General features: G+C 34.7%; 2 protein-coding genes and 1 long non-coding RNA gene across 4 annotated transcripts; 2 read left to right on the plus strand and 1 right to left on the minus strand.

Annotated features, from left to right (window-relative positions):
• The first annotated feature begins 10,284 nt into the window (after positions 1-10,284).
• On the plus strand, positions 10,285-12,372 carry LOC128042947 (uncharacterized). The gene is made up of 2 exons (XR_008198566.1): positions 10,285-10,487; positions 10,690-12,372. It is a non-coding gene; the product is annotated as an uncharacterized LOC128042947 (long non-coding RNA).
• A 2,175-nt stretch (positions 12,373-14,547) lies between these two features.
• LOC105790732 (mitochondrial Rho GTPase 2) lies at positions 14,548-20,104 on the minus strand. 2 transcript variants are annotated; one of them, XM_012618478.2, is made up of 14 exons: positions 19,756-20,104; positions 19,309-19,441; positions 19,063-19,212; positions 18,555-18,731; positions 18,231-18,482; positions 17,652-17,720; positions 17,447-17,502; positions 17,088-17,169; positions 16,215-16,426; positions 15,999-16,068; positions 15,650-15,762; positions 15,207-15,357; positions 14,935-15,121; positions 14,548-14,818 (listed from the first exon to the last, which is right to left on the minus strand). In XM_012618478.2, the coding sequence occupies exons 1-14, from the start codon at positions 19,959-19,961 to the stop codon at positions 14,751-14,753; spliced, it is 1,926 nt and encodes a 641-aa protein (XP_012473932.1). In that variant the 5' UTR covers positions 19,962-20,104; the 3' UTR covers positions 14,548-14,750. The 2 variants fall into 2 exon arrangements, with proteins under 2 accessions (XP_012473932.1, XP_012473931.1); XM_012618477.2 differs by having other exon boundaries at positions 14,548-14,824.
• Positions 20,105-20,471: 367 nt separating this feature from the next.
• On the plus strand, positions 20,472-22,757 carry LOC105790733 (pentatricopeptide repeat-containing protein At4g02820, mitochondrial). Its single transcript, XM_012618480.2, has 2 exons — positions 20,472-20,830; positions 21,146-22,757. Exons 1-2 carry the CDS (start codon positions 20,537-20,539, stop codon positions 22,397-22,399), a joined length of 1,548 nt encoding a protein of 515 aa, XP_012473934.1. The 5' UTR covers positions 20,472-20,536; the 3' UTR covers positions 22,400-22,757.
• Positions 22,758-23,071: the final 314 nt, after the last annotated feature.

A 23,071-nucleotide genomic window follows, 5' to 3' on the forward strand; every position in this document is an offset into this window, starting at 1 on the left:
ACCAAGGTCTAAGTCCGCTAGTAAATGGCTCAAAGTGCATAAAGCATGGGCCTTATCAACTAAGTTCGTGAACTCTCCTATGAAATTCAGTGAGTTAATTCTAAGCCAGAAATCTCAATTTCTTAAGATTATGCAATCTTACACGCATTTCATGTACAGATCTCACTAAGTTCTCCCAAACTTATAAATTTGTTACTTGAATATAGGTTAGATAAAGACTCGAAAAAATCAAGAGGGACCAAGCCAGACTCTGCCAAAGTTATGTGGTGCGCAGTAGCTGTTCATGTATATAGAGGGGCACCCGTAGAGGCCACGCCTCAGGGTTAGAGTTGATTGAATTTGTATTAAGGCATAATGTAAACTTCTAAATAACCATTAGATCACTAATGGTGTCAGGTTGTATGAAATTGAAACTAATATGATAAGTGTATAGATGTTAGAGAGTAATTTGATGTCTTAAGTTGTATAAGTATGTAATCAAATCAAAATTTATAATGTGTTAAAGTATTCAAATTATTGTGGCATTCGATACCCGGTCTTGGCGACCAGGTCGGGTAAAGGGTGTTACGTAATATGTAAATGTGGTATGAACGGTTGAACCTTAATTGGAAATGGTAAGTTTTGATATAGGTAAGTTTGGTAAGATATGATAGAATGTTAGTTAAGTAAAGTGGTATGAAATTGTGGCAAATTGGTTATGTTTTGATTGTGGTATAGGTGATGGTTGATGGTATGAATAATGTGTGTATATATAACTTAATGTTTGGATATGATATGCTCTATTTATATGCAGAAACAGTATGTATTATAATCATTGATATATTGATAGTTATTAAAGGACACTTAAATAGAGGATTAGGAACAAAAAGGGCATGTTTGGATATGAAATTTGTTGGTAAGATCTTAACGCTTGATTGGTATTTGGATATGAATTGGATATGTATTTGGTATGTTTATGTTAATATGAATATGTATTATGACCAACTTACTTCTATAAACGCAAAACATTGAGCCACTAGGAAAGATTTCTTAAATAGTTGTTGATATTGTTGAAGAAATAGATGCTAAGGATGTAGCTACTGCAAAGAATCCTGAATAAGGAAGCAATGACCATTAATATGAAGCTGATGTTTCATTGGATGAGATGGACGTCTTGGCTACACAATCGCAACCGTCGAAGCCAAACCAAGATGATTCCACATTTTCAAAGAAGAAAAAAAAGACTTCTGATGTAAATGAACAAATTTCTTCTACTTCACTTATTGATGATGTCATGTTATTAAAGGAAAACGTACGAACTGTTGGCCTTGAATTAAGTAGGAGCATTGTTTCTGAAATGCTAATTTAAGAGAAGTAAAAAATGCTCATTCAAGAAAATGCCCAAAAATTATATCTGGCCTTATGTGAAGTAGAAGGATTAACTGAGGATGAGTACTTTCTTGCATTGAGAAAAATTCCAGACTATCCAACGCAAATGCTCGTTTTCTTAAGTCTACCTTCTTTTGTGCGATTGGAATAGGTGAGAAGATTTATTTCTACCCATTAAAAGTCATGGTTGTGTTGGTGATGTTTTCGTATATTTTTGTATATGTAATACTTGGATGGTATAATGACATAATAGAATGCCACAGATTGTGTTGTAACTTTTTTATGCTGTAAAATTTAACATACAAATTATGGCTTATAAGCTAATGACATCATGTAACTTTTTGTTTATGTATGAACATTATGTTTAGATGTAAAATATAATTCTCAAGCTATTTATTACTTCTAATCTTTTGCTTTTTACTTTAGAAGATAATTAAATTATTTATTTTGCTAATGATATTCAAACACATTAAATATGCATTGCGCTTAAAAATAAAAAGTAGGCTATATATTATTGTTCTAATATTATATTTTTATTTTATTAATTCATATTTTAATAATAATTATATTAAGAATGTTATTAAATTATATGTTATCATTTTATCAAAATATATTTAATAATAATTATATTAAAATTTAATAGTAATAACAATAATTATCTACCTAAAAAATTCTTCTAATGGTACTTTGATCATTTCATCTTTTTTCCTTATACTATTACAACATCTATTTTATTCAACCAAACACAAGAATACTATTGCAGTTCTATTTTATCCTACTTAACCAAATAATTAAATAGCTCTATTTCATTATGTCGTAAGGATTTCTCAAAAACATCCTTCACGATTAATGAGATTCTGCATAAAAGGATGAAGCAGCTATATGACTTGACCTTTGGTCTTTATCACAACTTGTGGTTTCAAACCTCCCCACTACATTGCTCTCAGATTCAAATGACACGTTCACTCCTTTAACCAGAGGAGCACACTCATGTTTCTTCTAGGATAAAACACATAAAACTTCAACTTCTAGTGCTGATTCATTCTTCAATATTTCTGAAGGCAAATGAAGTTAAATAAATTAATTTAGGAAAAGGGAAAAAAGGAATAAGCTATCTAAAATAAATCTTCATGAATTTATCATGCAAAAGAAGACGAGGAAAATTATAAACAATGGGAAACTTTAAAGCTTCTATAAGAAAAGTTAATTATACATTTTCAGATTCTTTTTCACATTAATATAGGTACAATAATTATACTTACAGATGAGAGAGATGATTTCAAATCAGTAGTAGACATTGTAAAGGCATTTTCTAGATGAACATCTTTTTCAAATAGTAGGTGAAAGAGAAGGGTTGATATATGATGCAAAAATCTTAGATTGGGTTAGATAGCTTTATGATTTGTAGGTAAATAGAATCCTTCCCGATTCGATGTTTGATTCAAAGATGGCTCTTTAATCAATGGTTTGACACGAGGATTTCAACTTTTCAGAGGATCTATGAGGCAATACCGCATCTTCTTTCTTTTTTTGTTTCTCTTCTCAATCATCGGCATATAGGACAAACCCATCATGATTTCGCATCACACACGTGGAATAAATAAAATGATATAGTTAATAGAATGTCATATTTTTAAAATATATTAATTTTTTTATTTTAAAACATGTTTTAAAATTTAAATTTCTTATATAATCTTTTTTTTGAATGCTCGTGAATATTATTCCAATATTAAATGGACTCGATCTTCTCTTTGTACCCAGATCTTGCAAAGTTTATGTAAGCTTCAGCATCGCCCCGAGCTATTGCTGCATATTTTACCAGGATAGGTCGGTTTCTGCCATTAGAATGCATGAAAAGATAATATCAGGATCAAGTCAGAAGACGGCCTTGCAAAAACTATATGTCTTTCCAACCAGCATTCTAGTTTAATCCTCTCATATATTTACATTTTTCCAACTCCAGAAACTGAAAGAAGATTCCCTGATTCCTTTAACTAAATGAAATTCTTCACTCCATTTTCATTTTCCCAAAACCACTCAACTTTTGAATGTAGTTCTTCCAATTCATTGTCCAAATTTACAAGTCATTTCGCTCACCATATGTAGGAAACAGATAGAAGATTTAGAAGTGAAAACAAAAGTAATGCACTAGAGACCTGTGCTGTTAGCAAGCCCCTCGGTAAGCAAGTGGTTTGAATTTGCCTTTTCCACAGCTTCACAAAAAGTTGCCAACCATGGATCATCAACACGAGAAGCAGAATTCGGCCATTCAGATTTTGTATCCCCATGGGTCAAAGGTTGCATCCATGCCCGTGGGTTCTGGTTTTTCCATTTTTGAGTTATAGATAATAAAAAAAGTGTGTTTTAAAATAATTACAAGAGATCCGTAAACTTTAGTCAAAACTAAAATAAAAGTGTCATGTGTGCTCGTTTAATTCTGTTAAGGAATAACAAGGCAAAAACTCATATTCATTCAACGATTAATCAAGCCTTTATATAGGCTGAAGTACAACTGAAAATCACAACAAAATAGCAACTAAGCTGATACTAAATCTCTAGAAAATAGGAACTAATCAGATACACCTAAACAACATTTGACTATACTCAAATTATTCAAAATAACATCTGACATTCCCTCCCTTAAACTGATATTGCTACCGATCAGTTTAAACAAGACATAAGGTGTAAACTCTAAGCTGAGGCATCCATCAAATAAACACCAAGGAGCTTCCTTAACTTTTGAAATGTTGCAATTTTGAGGGGCTTAGTGAATAAGTTAGCAACTTGATCTTCACTTCTGTAGAAAACAAGATCAATCACACCATCTGTAGAAAGATCCCTCAAAAAATGATACTTCACATCTATATGCTTGCTCCTCCCATGTAAAACTGGATTTTTTGATAATTTAATGACTGAATTATTGTCACAAAAGATTGTTGTTTCCTCTTGCTGTACGAACTGAATTTGTCCAAGAATCTTCCTCAACCAAACAACTTGACAGGCACTTAATATGGCTGCTACAAATTCGATTTCTGTTGTTGAAAGAGTGACTATGAGTTGCTTCTTTGAAGATCATGAAATAGCTGTTGATCCAAGCATAAATACATAGCCTAAAGTACTTTTTCGATCCTCAATATCTCCTGCATAATCGCTATCTGTGAAACCAAACAAATCTGAATTTTCTCCTTTCTTGTAAAGCAGTCCGAAAGATGCAGTCCTTTTTAAATAGTGCAGAATATGCTTAGCAGCCTAAAGATGTTTTTCAATGGGACTCTCCATGTATCTACTAATGAGACTAACACCATACATGATGTCTGGCCTTGTTGTCTTTAAGTACATCAGACTCCCCACAATTTGCTTGCACATGGTGCAGTCTACTTTCTTTCCATCAGGCACTTTGGTGAGCTTTAATCCAACTTCAGTTGGTGTGGTAACTGGATTGCAATCCTTCAATTGAAACTTTTCTAAAATATCTTACACATTTCTTTTGACAAATAAAAGTACTAGCAGCAAATTGATGTACTTCAATGCCTAAGAAATAGTTCATCAAGCCGGGATCTGTCATCTCAAATTCATTCATCATGGATTGCTTAAATCTCTCCATCAAGACACCATCATTCCCTGTGTAAACGAGATCGTCTACATACAAGCATATTAAAAGTAATTTTCCATCATGACCAACCTTAATAAACAAAGTATGTTCATAAGGACACCAGGTAAAACCTTCCTTCAAAAAATAAGCTTCAATTCTACTGTACCAAGCACGAGGAGCTTGTCGTAATCCATATAAAGCCTTCTTTAGTTTGTATACCTTATGCTCACAACCAGAATTCACATATCCAGGAGGTTGGTCGATTAATACCTGTTTGTGAAGATCACCATGTAAAAAGGCAGATTTTACATCTAATTGATGAATTGACCAAGATTTTTCAGTTGCTAATGCAATCACCAACCGAATCGTGCCAAGTCTCGCAACCGGTGCGAACACTTCTTTGTAGCCTACTCCAAATTCTTGCTTGTAGCCTTTTGCCACTAGGCGCGCTTTGTATTTGTTAACGCCGCCATCCTTGTTCAGCTTAGTCTTGTAGACCCATTTGACAACAATAGTGTTTTGGCCTTTGGGAAGATTTGTTAATTCCCAAGTGTTATTTTTCTCAATTGCTTCAATTTTATCATTCATTGCTTCTCTCCACATTTTATGCTTAACTACCTCATCAAAAGTAATTAAATCACCATCCATGAACAAGGCAAGATGGATTAATGGATCTTTCCTTCGATCGATTTCAGACACTTGATAATCTTGCATCCAAGCTGGCCTTTGTCGATGGCGATGAGGGCGTCCACTAGGTGTTGTAGCTGTTTCAGAATCAGGCTGATGCATCACCGCTTCAACAGGATCAATTTTGTTATTGATTAAATTCTAATATTGGTGTTTCTCCTCAATTTCTTCAAAATCAACCGTTATTGGTGCTGCACCCTGAGCTTGATCATTCCAAGGCCAAAACCTTTTTTCACCGAATACTACATCACGACTAATTATAATTTTCTTGGTTACGAGATCATAGAGTTTGTAAGCTTTTTTTTTGATCACTTACTCCAAGAAAAACACACTTTTCCCCCTTGTCTTCAAGCTTTTTCCTCTTTTGATCTGGAACATGGGCATATGCTATACACCCAAAAATTCTAAAGTAATCAATCGTTGGCCTCTGTCCACTCCAAGCTTCTTCAGGAGTCATATTCAAAACAGCTAGTGTGGGGCTTCTGTTCAAGAGATGGATACTCCAATTTACTGCCTCTAGCCAAAAATTCTTTAGAATGGTGCTTCTTCGCATAGACTACGAACCATGTTAAGAATATTTCGATTTTTCTTCTCACATACACCATTTTGTTGTGGTGTATAGGCTACTGTAAGTTGCTTACGGATTCTATGCTTCGTGCAAAAATCATTAAATTCAAGAGACATGTACTCACCTTTACAATCCGTACAAAGAACTTTAATAAGATTGCCACTCTCCCTTTCAACAAGACTCTTGAAATTCTTAAATGTTTCGAAAGTTTCAGTCTTTTCCTTTAAGAAGTATACCCCCACCTTTCGACTAAAATCATCAATGAATGTGATCAGATATCGTTTATCTCCATTTGAAATCGGTGTGATTGGACCGCAAAAATCTAAATGGACTAGCTCAAGTTGCTTCTTTGCTCTCCATGCTTTGCCTTGTGAAAATTGAGCTCGGTGTTGTTTGCTAACAACACAATCTTCGCAAACTCCTGATGGGATTGTAATTGAAGGAAGCCCCTCCACCATCTTTTTTTGGTGTAGTGTCCGTAAGCCACCGAAATTAAGATTCCCATATCTGAAATTCCAAATCCATGCTTCCTCCTTTAATTTTACTGTGTAGCAAGTATGAACAGAATCATGAAGAAAGAGAAGAAACATTCTGTTCGATGTCATATCAACTTGAACAAGAAAATTCTGCTGCTGGTCATAAATCTTGCAAGCTCCACTTTTAAATATAATTTCATACCCCTTCTCAAGTAATTGGCTGGCACTCAAGAGGTTTGATTTCAATTCAGGAACATAAAAAACATCATTAATGGTCTGCGTTTTACCCTCCGAAGAAACTTAGATAGTTTCTTTTCCAATGACTGTAATAGTAAAGGCATCTCTAAGCTTCACTTGGGTACAATGGGATTCATCAATTGAAGAAAATGCCTCCTTGTTGCCACACATATGGTTGCTACAACCAGTGTCAAGGTACCATAAAGTTGGCTAAGATGCCTCTTTCTCTTGACATGCCATTAGGAGTATCTCTCCTTCCTTTTCTACAGTAAAATTCGTTGTCTCCACATGTCGTCCGAGATTGGTTCTACACTCAGATTTGTAGTGCCCATACTTGTGACATCTAAAACATTCAACTTTAGACTTGTCGGTTGGCCTGAAACCTGTTGAACGTCATCCTCGGCCCCTACTTCTCGCATAATTAGAGGAAGAGCCTTCTATTTTCTGATCGTTGGAATTGTTGCGTTGGTGGAATCCTCGTCCTCTCCCTCTACCATGTTCATGGTTTTTTGGATTGGTTGATACCTTCAATGCTCGTTCCTCTTGGTCTTGATGTTGGAGTTTCTGCTCATGAACCAATAACGAACCTTGCAACTCATCAATTGAGAGTTCTTCAATGACATTAGCTTCTTCTATGACGTAGACAACATAATTGAATTTCGGCGTCAAGGATCGAATAATATTTTCAACAATAGCGGTGTCCTCTGTCTTGTCACCATAGATCCGCATCTTATTGATGATTGCCATCATTCTCGAAAAATAATTTGTGACTGACTCCCCTGAATTCATTTGTAGCGTTTCGAATTTCGTACGAAGAGCTTGTAGCTGCTGCCTCTTTGCTCTTGTAGACCCTTAATACTTCCTCTCCATAGAATCCCAAATTTGTTTGGAAGTGTCCTTGCAAAGGATTGTCTCCATGATAGACCTGTCTATTGCTTGAAATAGGTAGTTCTTTGCTTTAAGATCCTTCATCTTCGCCGCTTCATGAGTAGATCGTTGCGCTGGTGTCAGAGTTGCTCCTTCCGGTTCAACGATGCCGGAAGTAACAACATCCCAATATTCTTTGGACCTTAGGAAGTTCTCCATCAACATGTTCCAATGATCGTAATGACCATCAAAGCGTGGGATTGCTGGTTGAACAAAATTATCCGTGGCCATTGCTGCTACTGCAAACTTGCTATTTTAAACTCTCAACTTTTTACTTTCACTCACACTCAAGGTTTTGCTAACCTGGCTCTTGATACCACTTTTAAGGAATAACAAGGCAAAAACTCATATTTATTCAACGATTAATCAATCATTTATATAGGCTGAAGTACAACTGAAAATCATAATAAAATAGCAACTAAGCTGATACTAAATCCCTAGAAAATAGGAACAAATCAGATACACCTAAACAACATTTGACTATACTCAAATTATTCAAAATAACATCTAACAAATTAATTAATGTGTCACGTTATTAATTTTTAGTAGATTATTAGAATTTTAATAACGAATAATTTGAATAATTTTCTTAATTAGAATAACTAAATTGACAAAAAAATCAAAGTGATTAAAATAGGAACAACACTATTTCAGGATGACTTGTGCTATAGTTTACCCTTTTCTAAAATACTTGAAAGAAAATCTTTTGAAGATAACTTTCTTTTTGTTTTATCTGAAACTTCCTTTTTCAAAATAAATATCCATAAAAAAAGTATTACCTTAAAATATTGGTCAAATTATGCTATTAGTACATATATTATGTGTAAATTATAGATTTAGTCTTTTTATTTTAATTTAATTGATTTTAGTTTTTTTTTCTTTTTAATTTTAAAATTTTAGTTTTAACCCAACTATTTAGGTTTAGGGTTTAAAGAATATGTGTTGAAAGGTGTTGACTTTTGGAATGCCAGACTTGCTAGCTGGATTTGGAGGAAGATTTTGAAGCTTCTTTTTTGAGCTGTTTTTCTCTTGGGTGGAGTAGAGATAGAGATAGTTGGCATAGATTTGCACATTCTTAGGCATTCCTTGATTGCATGGATAGACTCCCAACTAAAGATAGTCTTATTAAAAGAGGGATGGGGACTAAAATTGAGAGTAAAATATCCTTTCTTTGAATTCTCTTTTATCAAATTATGCAGAATTTTAGTACCAATGAGCAAGTTACATTGCAACATGTAAAGGATATTGTAGCAGAATTCTGCTTCTTTTTGGATAATAAAATTCATCACTTATCTAAAATAAAAAAAAACCGAAGTTTATGTGTTATTTTAAGATTTATTATAATTATATATTTCAATATACTTAATTTCATATGATGTAAATTACATAATAGATAAAAATAAATTAAAACAATATATTACAAAGTAAAAAAATAAGTCAGGTCGAGCTCAAACCTTGAATATTGGAGCTTAAGCCTAACCCATATATTTTAACGAGCCTAATTTTTTTGTCTAAATCTATTTTTTATTTGTTCAAACCTTCCTTATATTTTGGCATTCAAGTTTAGTCAACAAGCCTTGCCCTTGAATAGGTCTACTCAAATAGTAGCCCTTAAATATAATGTGAAAACAATATGTTGAAATTGCACTACACGTGATAATATGTTTGAGTATAAGATTTTAAAAATAACATAATTTATCTTACGCTCCCGTTTGGAACATGAATTTGAAATTTTAAATTTGAATTACGCTTATCATGTAAACAACAATAATAAAATACACATATTATGGACAAGTTAGTTGGGATTTAATATAATATTTATTCGAACAAGTATAAAATATGAATTTGTCAAACCCAAAAATATTTTAATAATTTTAAATTCATTGCTAAATTGGTATCCAATAAATCCATGGATTTGAGAAATTACCATGAATTTACATTTCTCACTATTTTACTACTCAATTTACACTATTTTCAAGATCCAAGTTCTTGAATACTACCTTAATGAATTTAATTGCTACTATTAGGTGAAGACTAAAATTTCAAAGTTTGAAAAGTACAAAATTAAAAATACCAAATTAGAGTATAGGGACTAAATCTGTAATACATATATAGCATAGGGGCTAATAATAAAATTTAACTCAAAATATTTTTCATTTTCCCTTTTTGGTTTTCACCCTATGCAATATCTAGTAGTATATATGATGTGTTTCACTTTTGGCATTAGGTAGGACAGGGCTCACTACTATAAATGTTAACGTTCAATTATATAATTGCATCATTGAATCACAAGTCCTCATGTTCCCTACCTGCTTAACAATGTGTCCTTAATTTCATAACCACAATTATTTCATAAATCCTTCTAAATGATTAAAAACAACGGATTTAATTAGCCACTACCTACACTACCCAAAACATTTCTCTATTTGGCAAATTAAGAGTTGTAAAATAATGAAATATAATTACAGTTTCAAACATGCTATCAATCAAATTATTATTATGTTTTGTATAAAACAAAGCAAGTGATGGTTGGAAAAAGAAAATTACTGTCGAGAAGCACGCGGCAGAAAATATAGAGTCTAGTCTGAGCGGCTCTTTTTTGTATTTCCAGCGTTAATTGCAGGCATAATAGGTAAGATATGACGCCTCCTATGGGGCTCTCTGCCTCTGCCTATGGCTGGGAATATACCCACTCACCCAGATTGATGGCATTGGCAATCAATGAATCAAAAATCTTCCTTCTTTTTTTTTTCTGCTTCATTTTCCTTTCTTTTTACAGAATCCTCCCATTTCACATCAATGATCAATTATTTATTTCCTTGACATTTTTACAGAAAATCAAAGAGAGCGCATCTCCTACCAGATTCCCCCCCTCCCCCTACTTTCTTCTTCTATTATTATAATTTTGACCAAATGGATTTGGGCGACTCTCTATAATGATATTTTTTCTATTTACCATAGATTTTCTGAAGGGCCTATATGATTTTTTTTCGTCGTTTTGCTTGTTTTCTTCTCCAAGCCGAAACGTGGCGGTGGACTGACTGGAAAGTGCAAACATATTCAACAATCTACTCAATCTGCGCTTTTGGATTTGCAACTTTTTTTTTTTAATTACACCAATAGTCACTCAATTTTAGATAGTTAATAAAATAATCACTCAAATTTCAATTCAGCCACTTAACTTTCGAAAAATAACAAAACAGTCGCCACTATCCATTTTTCGTTACAGATGCAACAGAGCTACCGTTTTCCGTTGAGCTACCATTTTCCATCCCCTATCACTGCTCTCCCATCCCTCTCCCTCCTTCCCACCATCCACTTGACCTCCGCTATCAAAAAGTTCTCTTTTCAAACCGGATGCTTCGACAGCAAGAATCGGAGGAGCAATCTCACCACAAAAGAACAAGATGAGGAATAGGAGCCCGAAAGGATGGCGAAGATTGAAGAATCAAACATTGTTGTTGGAGTTGAATTAGAGGACGTTGGTGGGAGTTCGTCTTAGATTTTGGTTGATGGTAAGTTGTTCCCGAATTTTTGGGCTTTCAACCAAATTTATGGGCAGGTCCCAAGTGGAATGTTATCGGTTTCCTTGTTCAATATTTGTTGGCTTTTGGCATCGTTTTCGTGGTATCTTTGCCTTTTTTTTTTCATTATTCAGTTTTGTTGTGTTGATGCCTAAAATGATTCATGTTTGAATTCATATAAGCCTATGAAGGATTAGGATTATGGGTTTAAATCAAAGTTACAAAATTTAACGATATGATAGCTTCTGGATACTAGTAAAGGGAAGAAAATCTACCTTGAATCCAAATGGTGGTTAGAACTTGAACTTGGTTTTGGAGATTTTAGTTGCAAAGTTCAAATGAAAATTTATGAGCCGGGGATGTGCCATAGGAATAGAATGAAATTATGCCTGTGTTAGAGTCCAAAGCTCCATTGTGGAGTTCCAAGAAAAATGACTAAGAAAGAATGTTCATACTTAAGAGATTTTTTGTAGATTACGTTTCCTCCAAAGGGGGATAAGGGAATGAATTAAAAAGTTCAGATAAAAACTAAATATGCACCCATGAAATTTGGAGAATTATGGGAGACTAATTTGACATTTTATTCGCATTTGGGTTTGTGATGGGAATTAAGAAGGTGAACAACATGTAACACCCAAACTTGCTTTTGTGCTAACCAAATGTGAAAATGTGGTTCCTGAGTTTGGTGAAACACGGTGGGGAAGAGGGGGGGAGGGAGAGAAAATCAGAGTAGGGGGGATGGTGGAGAAGAGGGAGAGGGATGGGAAAGCAGTGATAGAGGGATGGAAAATGGCAGCTCCTTAAGTTTGTAACAAAAAATGATAGCTCTATTATGTCTGTAACAGAAAAGGATTAGTGGTGATTATTTTGTTATTTTTCGAAAGTTGAATGATTGAATTAAAACCTGAGTGACTATTTTGTCAACTATCCAAAAGTTGAATGACTGTTGGTGTAATTTATTATTATTTTATCAATGGATTTTGAACTTTTAAATTGATTTTGTAGGGACCTTCTTATAACTCTTTGCTATCACATTCTTACTCTAATAAAACCCCATAAATAACCTATTATTATTTATTTATTTTAAGCAAATAAGTTTTATTCTTTTCTTTTGTTCATGAAATAGAAGCACTATTTTAATTAAAAACAAAATTATATTTTAAAATATTAGTTAACATTTCGTACTAAAATACAAATGTGACAACGATGTAACCAAACTTCACTAATTTCAACAAACATATTAAAAACATTTATTATTATTTTAGTTTGATAAACTTTACAAGGTTATAAAATATTTAATCTAAATACTTGACTATATGATTCCAACAATTGTAACCTATTAAAATTAAACTAAATAGTTAAAATTGAGCATTCATACCATAACATTCCAAAAACTTGTTTAAATAATGAGATTATCAAAATGTAAAATTACTTAACATTGATATATTATTCTATTTGATTCAATTGGCTAGAAAGTAAAATTTTATTGTTTGGTTGATTTAAATGTAAAATTATTTAAAAATTTAAAAGTATATTTTATTAAATTGTTCTCATAAAATTTTATTTTATTTATAAATGAATAAATTTCTCTAATACATTAATTCCTTATCTTCAACAGGCAGCTAGGATTCTGCTTTGATCCAAGAGACCAAAAATGAAGAAAAAAAATATATATTTTTTATTTAGATATGTAATAAATGGTTTAAAGGCCAATTTGACCAAAATGATAAAAATAAGAATGGTAAATTGTTGTCAAAGTAATATTTTGAGCAAAATGTAATATAATAGATTAAATATTAATTTTTCTCAACCTATAATAACAAATAAATATAGTTGTAATATTACTTGAAGAATATATTAAAGAATTAGAGAATTCATTAGTTTTATTATTATTTCATTTTTAACAATATGAATCACTGTCATTAAAAAGTAAGAGTAAATTTGCAAAAATATCACATTACCAAGGGAATATTAGAATTCCTAAAGAGGTCAAAAATCTTGACACTATTGAGAATGTGATATTACCGACTCAAGATAATGTTTAAACTTCGAACATTAAAATTTTACACTGAAATCTCACATTAAACTTCAAACGTTAAAATTTTACATTGAAGTCTCACATTACCCGAGAATGTTGCATTCCTTGAACCAAACACACCCATTTTTTTAAAAATTTTTAGCTAAAATAAAATTTGCAAAAGTAAAAGAATACGAGCTTATTTAGTTTTTTTTTTAAAAAACCAGAACTTATTTGAACAAACATACTGTTTACAAATTTTATATTAGTCTAATCTAAAATAATTTAAATTAGTTTCCAAACTTAATCTAAATTAAATTAAAAGCATAGTTTTTGTATCCTGAATAGATCTATCCAAATAACATACAGGTCTAACTCAACTCAGATAAAACCGACCCTAGCTTTTCACATCCAAACTCACTTGACCCCATAAGAGTAATAATAACTTTATTAAATATTATATTACAAGAATAATAGATATTATTTGAACAATCATTGGGCATTTCAAGGCTTCTCAAGTCAAGCTAGATCTTGAACAAGCAAATTTGTAACAAAGGATGGCCCGACCCGACTCATGAGAAAGTCTAGGCCTAAGTCCATTTGAAGTAAACAGCATTTGGGCGCATAGCCAAGCAGGCCGTCTTCACAAGAAGAAATTTCGTTCACTAGGCTTTTTTGTCATAGGTCATTAGTCATTACCCATGTATTATTCTACCATGTCCATGAAAAGATCATAAAAATATAGTGAAAGAATGTAGTATCCTACTATTTCAATTCTAATCCTACCATTTTAAAGTTCATTTCTTCAAAACTGCTATTTTTGTATAACCATAGCTAGGTAATATCACCAACAGATCATGCATGTAAGGGGGAAACAAACAACCATCTAAGGACTAAGGGGGCAACATTGCTCCTTCCCAACAAGAATTGCCTATATACCTGCCTGCTACTCATAATGAATCTAAGCCAACTAACTAGTTCATTTTTTTTTCTAAGCTTGGGAGCTGTCCACAAGGCAATATGAACAATAATACTTTATTCCAAGGTTCACAGATCCTGTCATGATAGACAATTGGCATGAAATGGCACCATGAAATTGATACAAAATTGCATGTAGTTTACATATAACATATTTCAGTAGACAAGGGGAATAAACAAGAAACTTTAAATAAAAGGTAAATTATTTGATTCGATATAAGTGAAAGTAGAAAAGATTACCTCCTGCCTTGCTGAAATAATTGTCAAAAATTATTTACAGGTATCAGCTTGAAAATCCAAACAAGGATACATGTACTGACCATTTATTTGAGTTGCAAATGCAGACAAAAGAAATAGCTGTCAATTAGACTATCTTTCAAGTATTCTTCCTTGCAGCATAGGCACGATAAGCTGCTAGTCCGACCACAGCAACAGCAGCCCCCACTGTAACTTAATCACAAACCCGGTTATTAACAAGCAAACTATAACAGCAACTATTATATTGTTTATTTCCGTCGAAAGGAGAGAGATGCATTAAGAAATGACATAATAATATTAACCTGAAACAAACATAAGTGAGCTATTAACAAGCCGGCGATATCGCTTTCTTTTCTTCCCTTTCTCGGTCTCAGGAATGCTCAGATGAGGGTGTTCTGCTGCACTTACGATTCTAGAAAATACACTTTTGGAATCTCTTAATTTCACACCTACAGGAATTGGAGCTTCCATTCCCAACTGCTGAGTAACCTGAAACAAATTAGAAATTCACACCATATTCAAATATTGCCATGGTTTTATTGGGTAACAAAGCAGCCAATGATAAGATATATACTCTAGCCGAGTTTTGCAGAGACATCGGAAAGGGATCCAAGTCATCCTTTGCTGCAATGAGTAGGCAAGGCACTCCATAACCACTTTCCTCTCCTCGCCTAGCAACATCCAGAAGCAATTCTCTAGATCTTTTCCATGAATATTCATCTGAACTGGCAATAGGAATACACTATCATGTAAGATAAGAGACTATTTACAGACATATCAACAGATTTCTACAGCCCTTTGAGGTGCTGGTTATTCTTCAACTTCCACCCACAGGCTAGCAGATTTAGCACAACATAGAAGCAGACAAAGGGAAAAAGTAGGATTAGTTAGTAGAGGATATTCAAAACCACTAAATTATTAATTTACAGAGGTTCATAACCACTGCTCTATAAGTATGCTATAGCACCATGATATTCTCATCTTGCAGCTTCAGACAAATAAAATATTTAACTTTACCTGTCATACAAAAACACAGCTACATCACAGGCAGCCAAACATTCCTTATTGGACAGCAATTTCTTAACTCCATCTTCTGGTATCTCTTGCAAAATAAGGGTCTTCTGAGAACCCTGTAAAGTCAACAGAGTCACAAAGATTGCCACATCAAATGTGAAAATTTCACCAGAAATGAACAGCCATGTGAAACTTCTCATTATGATCACCTCCTCTTTTGAACAAAATTTTACACCCCACATTCATGGTCAAGGATCTCACAGTGAAAAAATGGGGTGGTAAGAAAAGAAAGAGGATACTAGCAAGTTGCACAATAATACCAGGACATAGGGCATCTATGGCTATCACTCACCCCAATCTGTTCAACAGCATTAGCTACATAACGTACATCATTTGTTGGAGTGTAGTTGCTTGAGAAAGTCCTGCAGTTCAAATATTATTCTCATGAATGAAGTCATAGTATCAAAAATCTAAAGACAAAAACAATGGTATAATTTTATCAGATAACCAAAGAAGCTATAGAACTAGCAAGATCAATCAGCTGATTACGAAGGTATAGAGTCAACACCTTCCTATAAATGAATTCAACAAAGCAGACTTCCCAGATTTTTTAGGACCAAAAACAAAGCAGTGGAAAACATTTTTTTCTGTCTGCTTCTTCTTACGATCTACAGATCTTCTCCTAGTAACACGAAGGGCTGAAGTTGGATCACCTCCATATCCAATGCAAATCAAGTTAGCCAAACAATATGATGGATCCAGAGTTGTCATCAAGGCCCACTGCAAAACACAAATATGATGAGAGTTACAGTTAAGAACTAGATTGACAAGATTAAAAAGGTACAAATAACAATTAATACAGAGGAAAAGAGAAACCCTGTGTATAGTATTTTTTTAACAAATACAAGAAATAAATCTGGTCTTGGAACCATGAATTGAAGTTTCCAGCTAAAAGAGCCAAGAGAAGACAGAACAGATAAATGCAAAATATTCACAGGAGGCAATCATATTTTTCTACACATGTAGATCAAAGCACCAGTATGACATCAATGTTTAATTAACCATAGAAGTAGTGAAATGGTAAAGTATGTACTTCCATTGAGAAATCTGTGAAAGAATGTATGGAAGTATCTAGCAATATTAGCCATTTAATCATACTATGTACTGTAAATAAGTGGAGCTTCACGGCAACAGCATCCTAGTGGTCAATTCTTATTGAGTTATGGTTTACATATGCAAATTAGAAAAATGCACAAAAAACTTGTAAAATCTTTAAACAATAGGATCCTTAAGACACTGTGCAGTCAGGCCAATAATGCAGAAAGTTTAGGATATAAACAGAACTCATAACAGGGATAAATGGCCAAGATAGCTACTAAGATGCCATCACCCCTTATAACAAGAGTAAGAAATCAAGGAATGAGTAGTAGGCACAACAAACCTCAGACAAAAACCCATTAATAGTTAAATTTCCTTGAGGTGTTCTCTCTGCAGCGTCCACATAAGGATCCACAGTCCATGGACTGAATTAGAGACAACACATATGTTAATGGAAATATATTCCTGAAAATCGAATAGAATCGACTAGAAAATTGATAAACAGCAACAGAGGCTAAGTCTAAAAGTTAACTTGCCATACAAGAAAACGAAGATCAGTAGATTAAAGCAGTAGAAGTAGATTGTCAAGGCTTCAAGTGTTTTACTGCATTGATAAATGGAGCAGTACAACTGTGCTACAGAAACGATGTTAACTCTAACATGTCTATAAATGAAGAAGATAGATCCAGTAACTAAATTCACCTTTCTGGTGCAGTTACAAAGATATCATCAAACTCAGAAGGTTGCAAAGATCCATCCTGATAAGCTCAAAAAAGAAGCAGAAATACAGTGATTGTCCATAAATTTGCATTATATAAAACTCTAAATATGAAAAGGAATTGTCATAAACATTTGTTTCTTCTTATTTCTGTAAAAGTGATAAGGATTTGGAAGATTTAACACATACATTATCACTGTCATACAATCGGAAGATCCCACGCAAAAAGTCGATAGCTTCATTTGTCAGCTCCACAGTCTACAGGATGTTTAAGAGTAAGTATATTGCTATCCTCATAAAAGTTGTCACGAAAGGAATAATTAAATTATAGGAAGTACAACTATTCAACAAGTAAAGAATTTGTTACTGGGACATACAGAAAAGGGAAGGCAGGTGGGGTGGGGAATTCATCAATGATGCAGTAAAGTAGCTAAAACTTCAGAACTAGTGATACATGCAACATTAAAGCTCCATAATTCCTTCATACTGAGATCCGTTAAGCATGACAGAGCTGATTAATACTTTAGAATAAATCATTAAGCTAAATCAGGACTAGGACCAAGTGTTAATATGTCAGATGAAGAACAATCACCAAGTCATTATTCACAACCACAAAGAACCAAACAACAATTACTGTATATATGATTAATCAAGTGCTTAGGAATTTAACCAATACATATACAAGGAGAAGCAGACCAATAAACTTGAATGCCAATTTGGAACAAATACTAGTTATGTGACATGTCTACTATCAAAACTAAGAGCTACCTGATCAGGGGCATGCTTGGTTGGAACTGGAAGAATATCATCCCTGAGCTTTAACTCGTCATTATATCCAAACTTCCTCAAGACAGCCCAAGTTGTCTCAAGACGCCCTTTTTCTATAAAAAGAGCATGAAGAAAAAGGAACCCTTCAAGAGTTAGACCAAGGTCGCTTACTCCTCCTCTTATCCTCTCTTGAACCACCCTCTTTACACCCACAATCTCAGCAGGTTGTAATGGAGCATTAAAACATTTAACCTGTTCATAATTGCACAGCATGTCAAACTATCCAACTTTTTAAGAGAGCCATGGTAAGGACAAAAAAAAAACCTGAAACTCATTCAACTCTGCATCACTAAGGGCTCCATCCATATCATGGTCACAAAGCATAAATATCCGTTTCAAAGCCCTAATACATCGAGGTTTCAGAGTTTGTTTCTCTTGATCAAATAGTGGAGCTGTTGGATGCAAAACTGCCTTTTGAGCATAATAGAATACATCAGGGACCTGGAGATTTAAAAAAGAAAAAAAAAAAAGAACTTATATTTCGGCCCTCAAATCTGTAGTTACTAAAACACACAAATGGTAAAGAGATTTAACAAACATAAAGATAACATTTACCAATTGCTCAAAATTATAATCAAATAGGAAACACTTTCCAACAGGAAAAAAAGAATGGTGGAGGCTTGAATCACGATACCCACTAGAGTCTACAGCCACCAGTTAAAAGTTGAACCGCTAATGCTAATGCCAGAACATCATAAAAATAGATAGAGTAGCAACTTAAAAATGATTGTAAAGTTAACCTAAAAAATATGAAAAATAAAAAAAAAAAAACCTGAATTAGAGTAGCAGAGGAACATTCTATACAGGTCTCGATCTCCCTGAACTGCTGCATGATGGGTGCCATGACCTGTTCCAAGTTCATGGGCTGACGTTCATCTCGTAAATCAAGTTTACACCCAACAACAATCACTGGCGCCTTGATCTATTCAGATATAACATATAAAAATAATGAAAGTATGTCATTGTATGAGTAAGCAAGAAAATATATATTATGCAAATGGATTATGTCAATGCAAACCTCTAATTTACGAAGCTCGGGAAGCCAGAAGCTACTCAGACGACTGAGTGTCATAGGCTGATCACAAGCATATGTTAAAACCACGGCATCAGCTCGCTTCAACTCATCAATAAGCTTTATTCTGCTCTCCATGCTAAAGGTCAATAACAACGGCAAAGTATTAGCAATTCAGCATGCAGCCACAACTCATCAAACTTCTAAAGCCATTAAATTATCATTAGCTACTTGCCTTTCTAGTATGTAATCGTTACTTAAACAAAATAGCAATTCTTACATTACAGTTCTTTTATCATTCTAGAAAAATATAGAAGATCAATACGTTCTAAAAAATGTTAAACCAGAATTAATTTAAAAAAAGAAAAAGTAAAATCTGGAATAGCCGGATCAACAAAAACAATTAACTAATATAGGCGTACATAGATATTCGAGAAAGTTCCAAACCAATACCTTGAGGAAGTGTCAACAATGGTAACGGGGACGCCATCGGGATAGAAGTCAGAGGGGAGTCGAGTTGGGGGAAGAACCGCCGGAACATATTCGGGGAAAGCATCGGAAGCTGCAGCTGAGATGAGGCTGGATTTACCGGTGCCACGATCGCCGGCAACGACGACTCTCACGCCGGTTCGTACACCAGCTGCTGATCTACTAGGCATTGGAACGCTGTTGGTAAAAAGGAATTTGTGTTTGTCCTCTTTTTTTCCCTATTGGGTGGGTGCGTAGAAGGATTCAAAGCAGACAGGCGAGAGAATAGTAGGACAGTAGTTAGAGTGGGGGGGCTACCTATTGGCGATTATTAGCGAAGGAGATTTCTATTCATGGTGTGTGAAGCAAGTGTAGGGCCGGTTTTGCGTGTAGTAAAACTCGCCTTCTCTCACGGACAATTGTCTCCTCTTTATTGGGTATGTTTTAAGCCTACTGGGCTTTTCTATACCCAAAAGCAGTCTAATTTCATCCCTTATCCTAGTTTTCAGCTTAAAATGTCAGTTCAGAACAAAATTTGACATGGACTTTAAGGTCCGAGTTAATACAAAAGCTTACAAAAGGACTTAATTGATACGTTAGTACTCAATTAGAATGTTTTAAAGCTTAGGGACTAATTTAGAATCTGGCCCATAGCTTAGGGGCCTCTAGTAAAAGTAACCCGGTTTAATTTGTTCCTTAATTCTTCTCTCATAAACCCTAAACCCTGATCGTTAGCCTCTCCACTTAATAAAAAAAATTTCTGACAATGTTGAGGCGCTACGTTCGGGCGTCCCTCTTTGCCGCGCGTTTTTTCTCGACTGAAGCGGCGGCGGCGGAGAAAGCAGTAACAACTACTAAAAGCGCTGCGAAAACCGGTGGCGGCGGTGGAGTTGGACGAGAGACGCTGGGATGGAGGCTTATAGGGCTCGTGTATCCCAAACGCAGCGCCGTGGTTACGATACGGAAATGGCTAGAGGAAGGACATACGGTCCGTAAGTACGAGCTCAATAGGATCGTCCGAGAGCTTCGCAAGCTCAAGCGGTATAAGCACGCCCTCGAGGTATCATTCTTACTTTCTTATTAATCCCTCCATTTGTCTACAATTATGAAGTTAATAGCATTGGGATGTTGCAATAAAGTCTTAATTTCAATTGGGAACTAGGCTTGATTGTGAATTGCTGCTCGTATTCTAGTTAACCAGAATAGATTGTTTTCTAAAGTTGTATTTTGTTCTTCACGTTTTCCCCATTGTGATATGAATCCCATTTATCGAATAATTGTTGCCTATTGAAACTGGGTATGAAGAATTGCAATGAAATGTTTGTATTTGATAGTTGGCCTTATACCTATCACCGTGGTTATTTTATTGTGGTAGATATGTGAATGGATGAGATTGCAGCAAGATATCAAGCTTTTGCCTGGTGACTATGCCGTTCACTTGGACTTGATTGCAAAAGTCCGCGGATTAACTAGTGCGGAAAAGTTCTTTGAAGACCTTCCCGAGAAGATGAGAGGTCAAGCCACTTGCACAGCTCTTCTCCACACGTATGTCCAGAACAAGTTGTCTGCTAAAGCTGAGGCTTTAATGGAGAAAATGTCTGAATGTGGTTTCGTCAAGAACCCACTTCCTTACAATCACATGATCTCTCTATGCATCTCACAAGGGGAATTAGAGAAGGTTCCTGCAATAGTGAAGGAATTAAAGAAAAACACTTCGCCAGATATCGTTACTTTTAATCTGCTGTTATCTGTTTGTGCCTCCCAAAATAAGGTTGAATCTGCTGGAAAAATCTTTGATGAGCTTAAGAAAGCAAAAATAGAGCCCGATTGGGTAACATATAGTGCATTGACCAATCTGTACATAAAAGGAAAACAATTTGAGAAGGCCGCATCTACTTTGAAGGAAATGGAAAAGAAGGCTTCTCGGAAAAATCGAGTTGTTTATCCCTCCCTTATCAGTTTGCATACAAACATGGGGGATAAAGATGGGGTTCAGCAAATCTGGAAGAAGATGAAATCATGCTTCCGCAAAATGAATGATGCAGAGTATACATGTATGATATCGTCACTTGTGAAACTTGGGGATTTTGAAGAGGCTGAGAAACTCTACAATGAGTGGGAGTCTGTTTCTGGAAGCGGGGATGCTAGAGTTCCAAACATACTGCTTGCGACTTACATCAATGGAGACAAGATGGATGTTGCTGAGAACTTCTATCAGCAAATTGCTCAGAAAGGCATTTCCCCTTGTTATACTACTTGGGAACTTCTTACATGGGGCTATTTAAGGAAGCAACAAATGGAAAAAGTGTTGGATTGTTTTAAGCAAGCTGTCTGCAGTGTAAAAAAATGGAATCCAAATGAGAAGTTGGTCAGAGAAGTGTTTAACAAACTTGAGGACCTAGGTGATACTGAAGACGCGGAGAAATTGTTAGTTATTCTCCGGGATGCTGGCCATGTCAGTACTAAGGTATATAATTCACTTCTTCGTGTATATGCAAAAGCTGGTAAAATGCCACTTATAGTTGCTGAGCGGATGCAGAAGGATAATGTACGACTGGATGAGGAAACACATAAACTCATAAAATTAACAAGTAAAATGCGTGTGACTGAAGTTTCGAGCAGTTTTTGATGTTGTATGTGGAAGAGTAAGATTTCCTTTGGGATAAATTCCAAGTCATTTTGATGACAAAAGGTGCATTACACTGTTGGTGACTCTCAGCCTGCATAATTCAATGCAAATCGGTTGCAGAAAGTGTTCTAAATGATAGATACATGGCAGAGCCAGATTGGGTGACTCTCAGCTTGCATAGTTCGATGCTAAATAGGCTGCAGATAGTGTTACAAATGACAGAACAATCCGTCTGAAGCTCCATTTCTGATCGGTCTATTAACTGCTATTATTGAATACAGAAAGTTCTATGTTAATTGCTATGAGCTTAAATGTACATTGCTCAGAAAGTAATGAAGGATGACACTTTTTCCTTTTACTTGATTGAAATCAAGAACTGCACCTTACTGCTTCATTATATATGATTTCAGTCAGCTGTATCTGAAAGCCAAAACCATTGCATGCTTCCAGTTGTTTACCTATAAAAACTGAACAAAAAAATCTCACCTGAATTTGCCAACCCCCCCCCCCCACCCCAAAAGAAAAAAAAATTTCACATCACTTTGACTAGTGCCAAAGTTTTGGATAATTAGATGAACCTTTAGTGAACCGTGTATCTTATCATTATTGACCTTTACCTTCAGACAAAATCATATGTCACCTCTGCCAACAAGCAGTGAGTAGTTCACCAAC

Source organism: Gossypium raimondii, chromosome 8 (genome assembly GCF_025698545.1).
Source record: "Gossypium raimondii isolate GPD5lz chromosome 8, ASM2569854v1, whole genome shotgun sequence".
In the NCBI taxonomy this organism is placed as follows: domain Eukaryota; kingdom Viridiplantae; phylum Streptophyta; class Magnoliopsida; order Malvales; family Malvaceae; genus Gossypium; species Gossypium raimondii.

What these genes read in the sequence shown, in the direction of transcription:
- LOC105790733 (XM_012618480.2), top strand. Translation starts at nt 20,537, where the DNA reads ATGTTGAGGCGCTACGTTCGGGCGTCCCTCTTTGCCGCGCGTTTTTTC. An exon ending in GGTATAAGCACGCCCTCGAG is followed by an intron (nt 20,831 to 21,145) that starts GTATCATTCTTA and finishes TTATTGTGGTAG; the next exon opens with ATATGTGAATGGATGAGATT.
- LOC105790732 (XM_012618477.2), bottom strand. Translation starts at nt 19,961, where the DNA reads ATGCCTAGTAGATCAGCAGCTGGTGTACGAACCGGCGTGAGAGTCGTC. An exon ending in CTCTGCAAAACTCGGCTAGA is followed by an intron (nt 15,122 to 15,206) that starts GTATATATCTTA and finishes AATTTGTTTCAG; the next exon opens with GTTACTCAGCAGTTGGGAAT. An exon ending in CTCACTTATGTTTGTTTCAG is followed by an intron (nt 14,825 to 14,934) that starts GTTAATATTATT and finishes TTTGTGATTAAG; the next exon opens with TTACAGTGGGGGCTGCTGTT.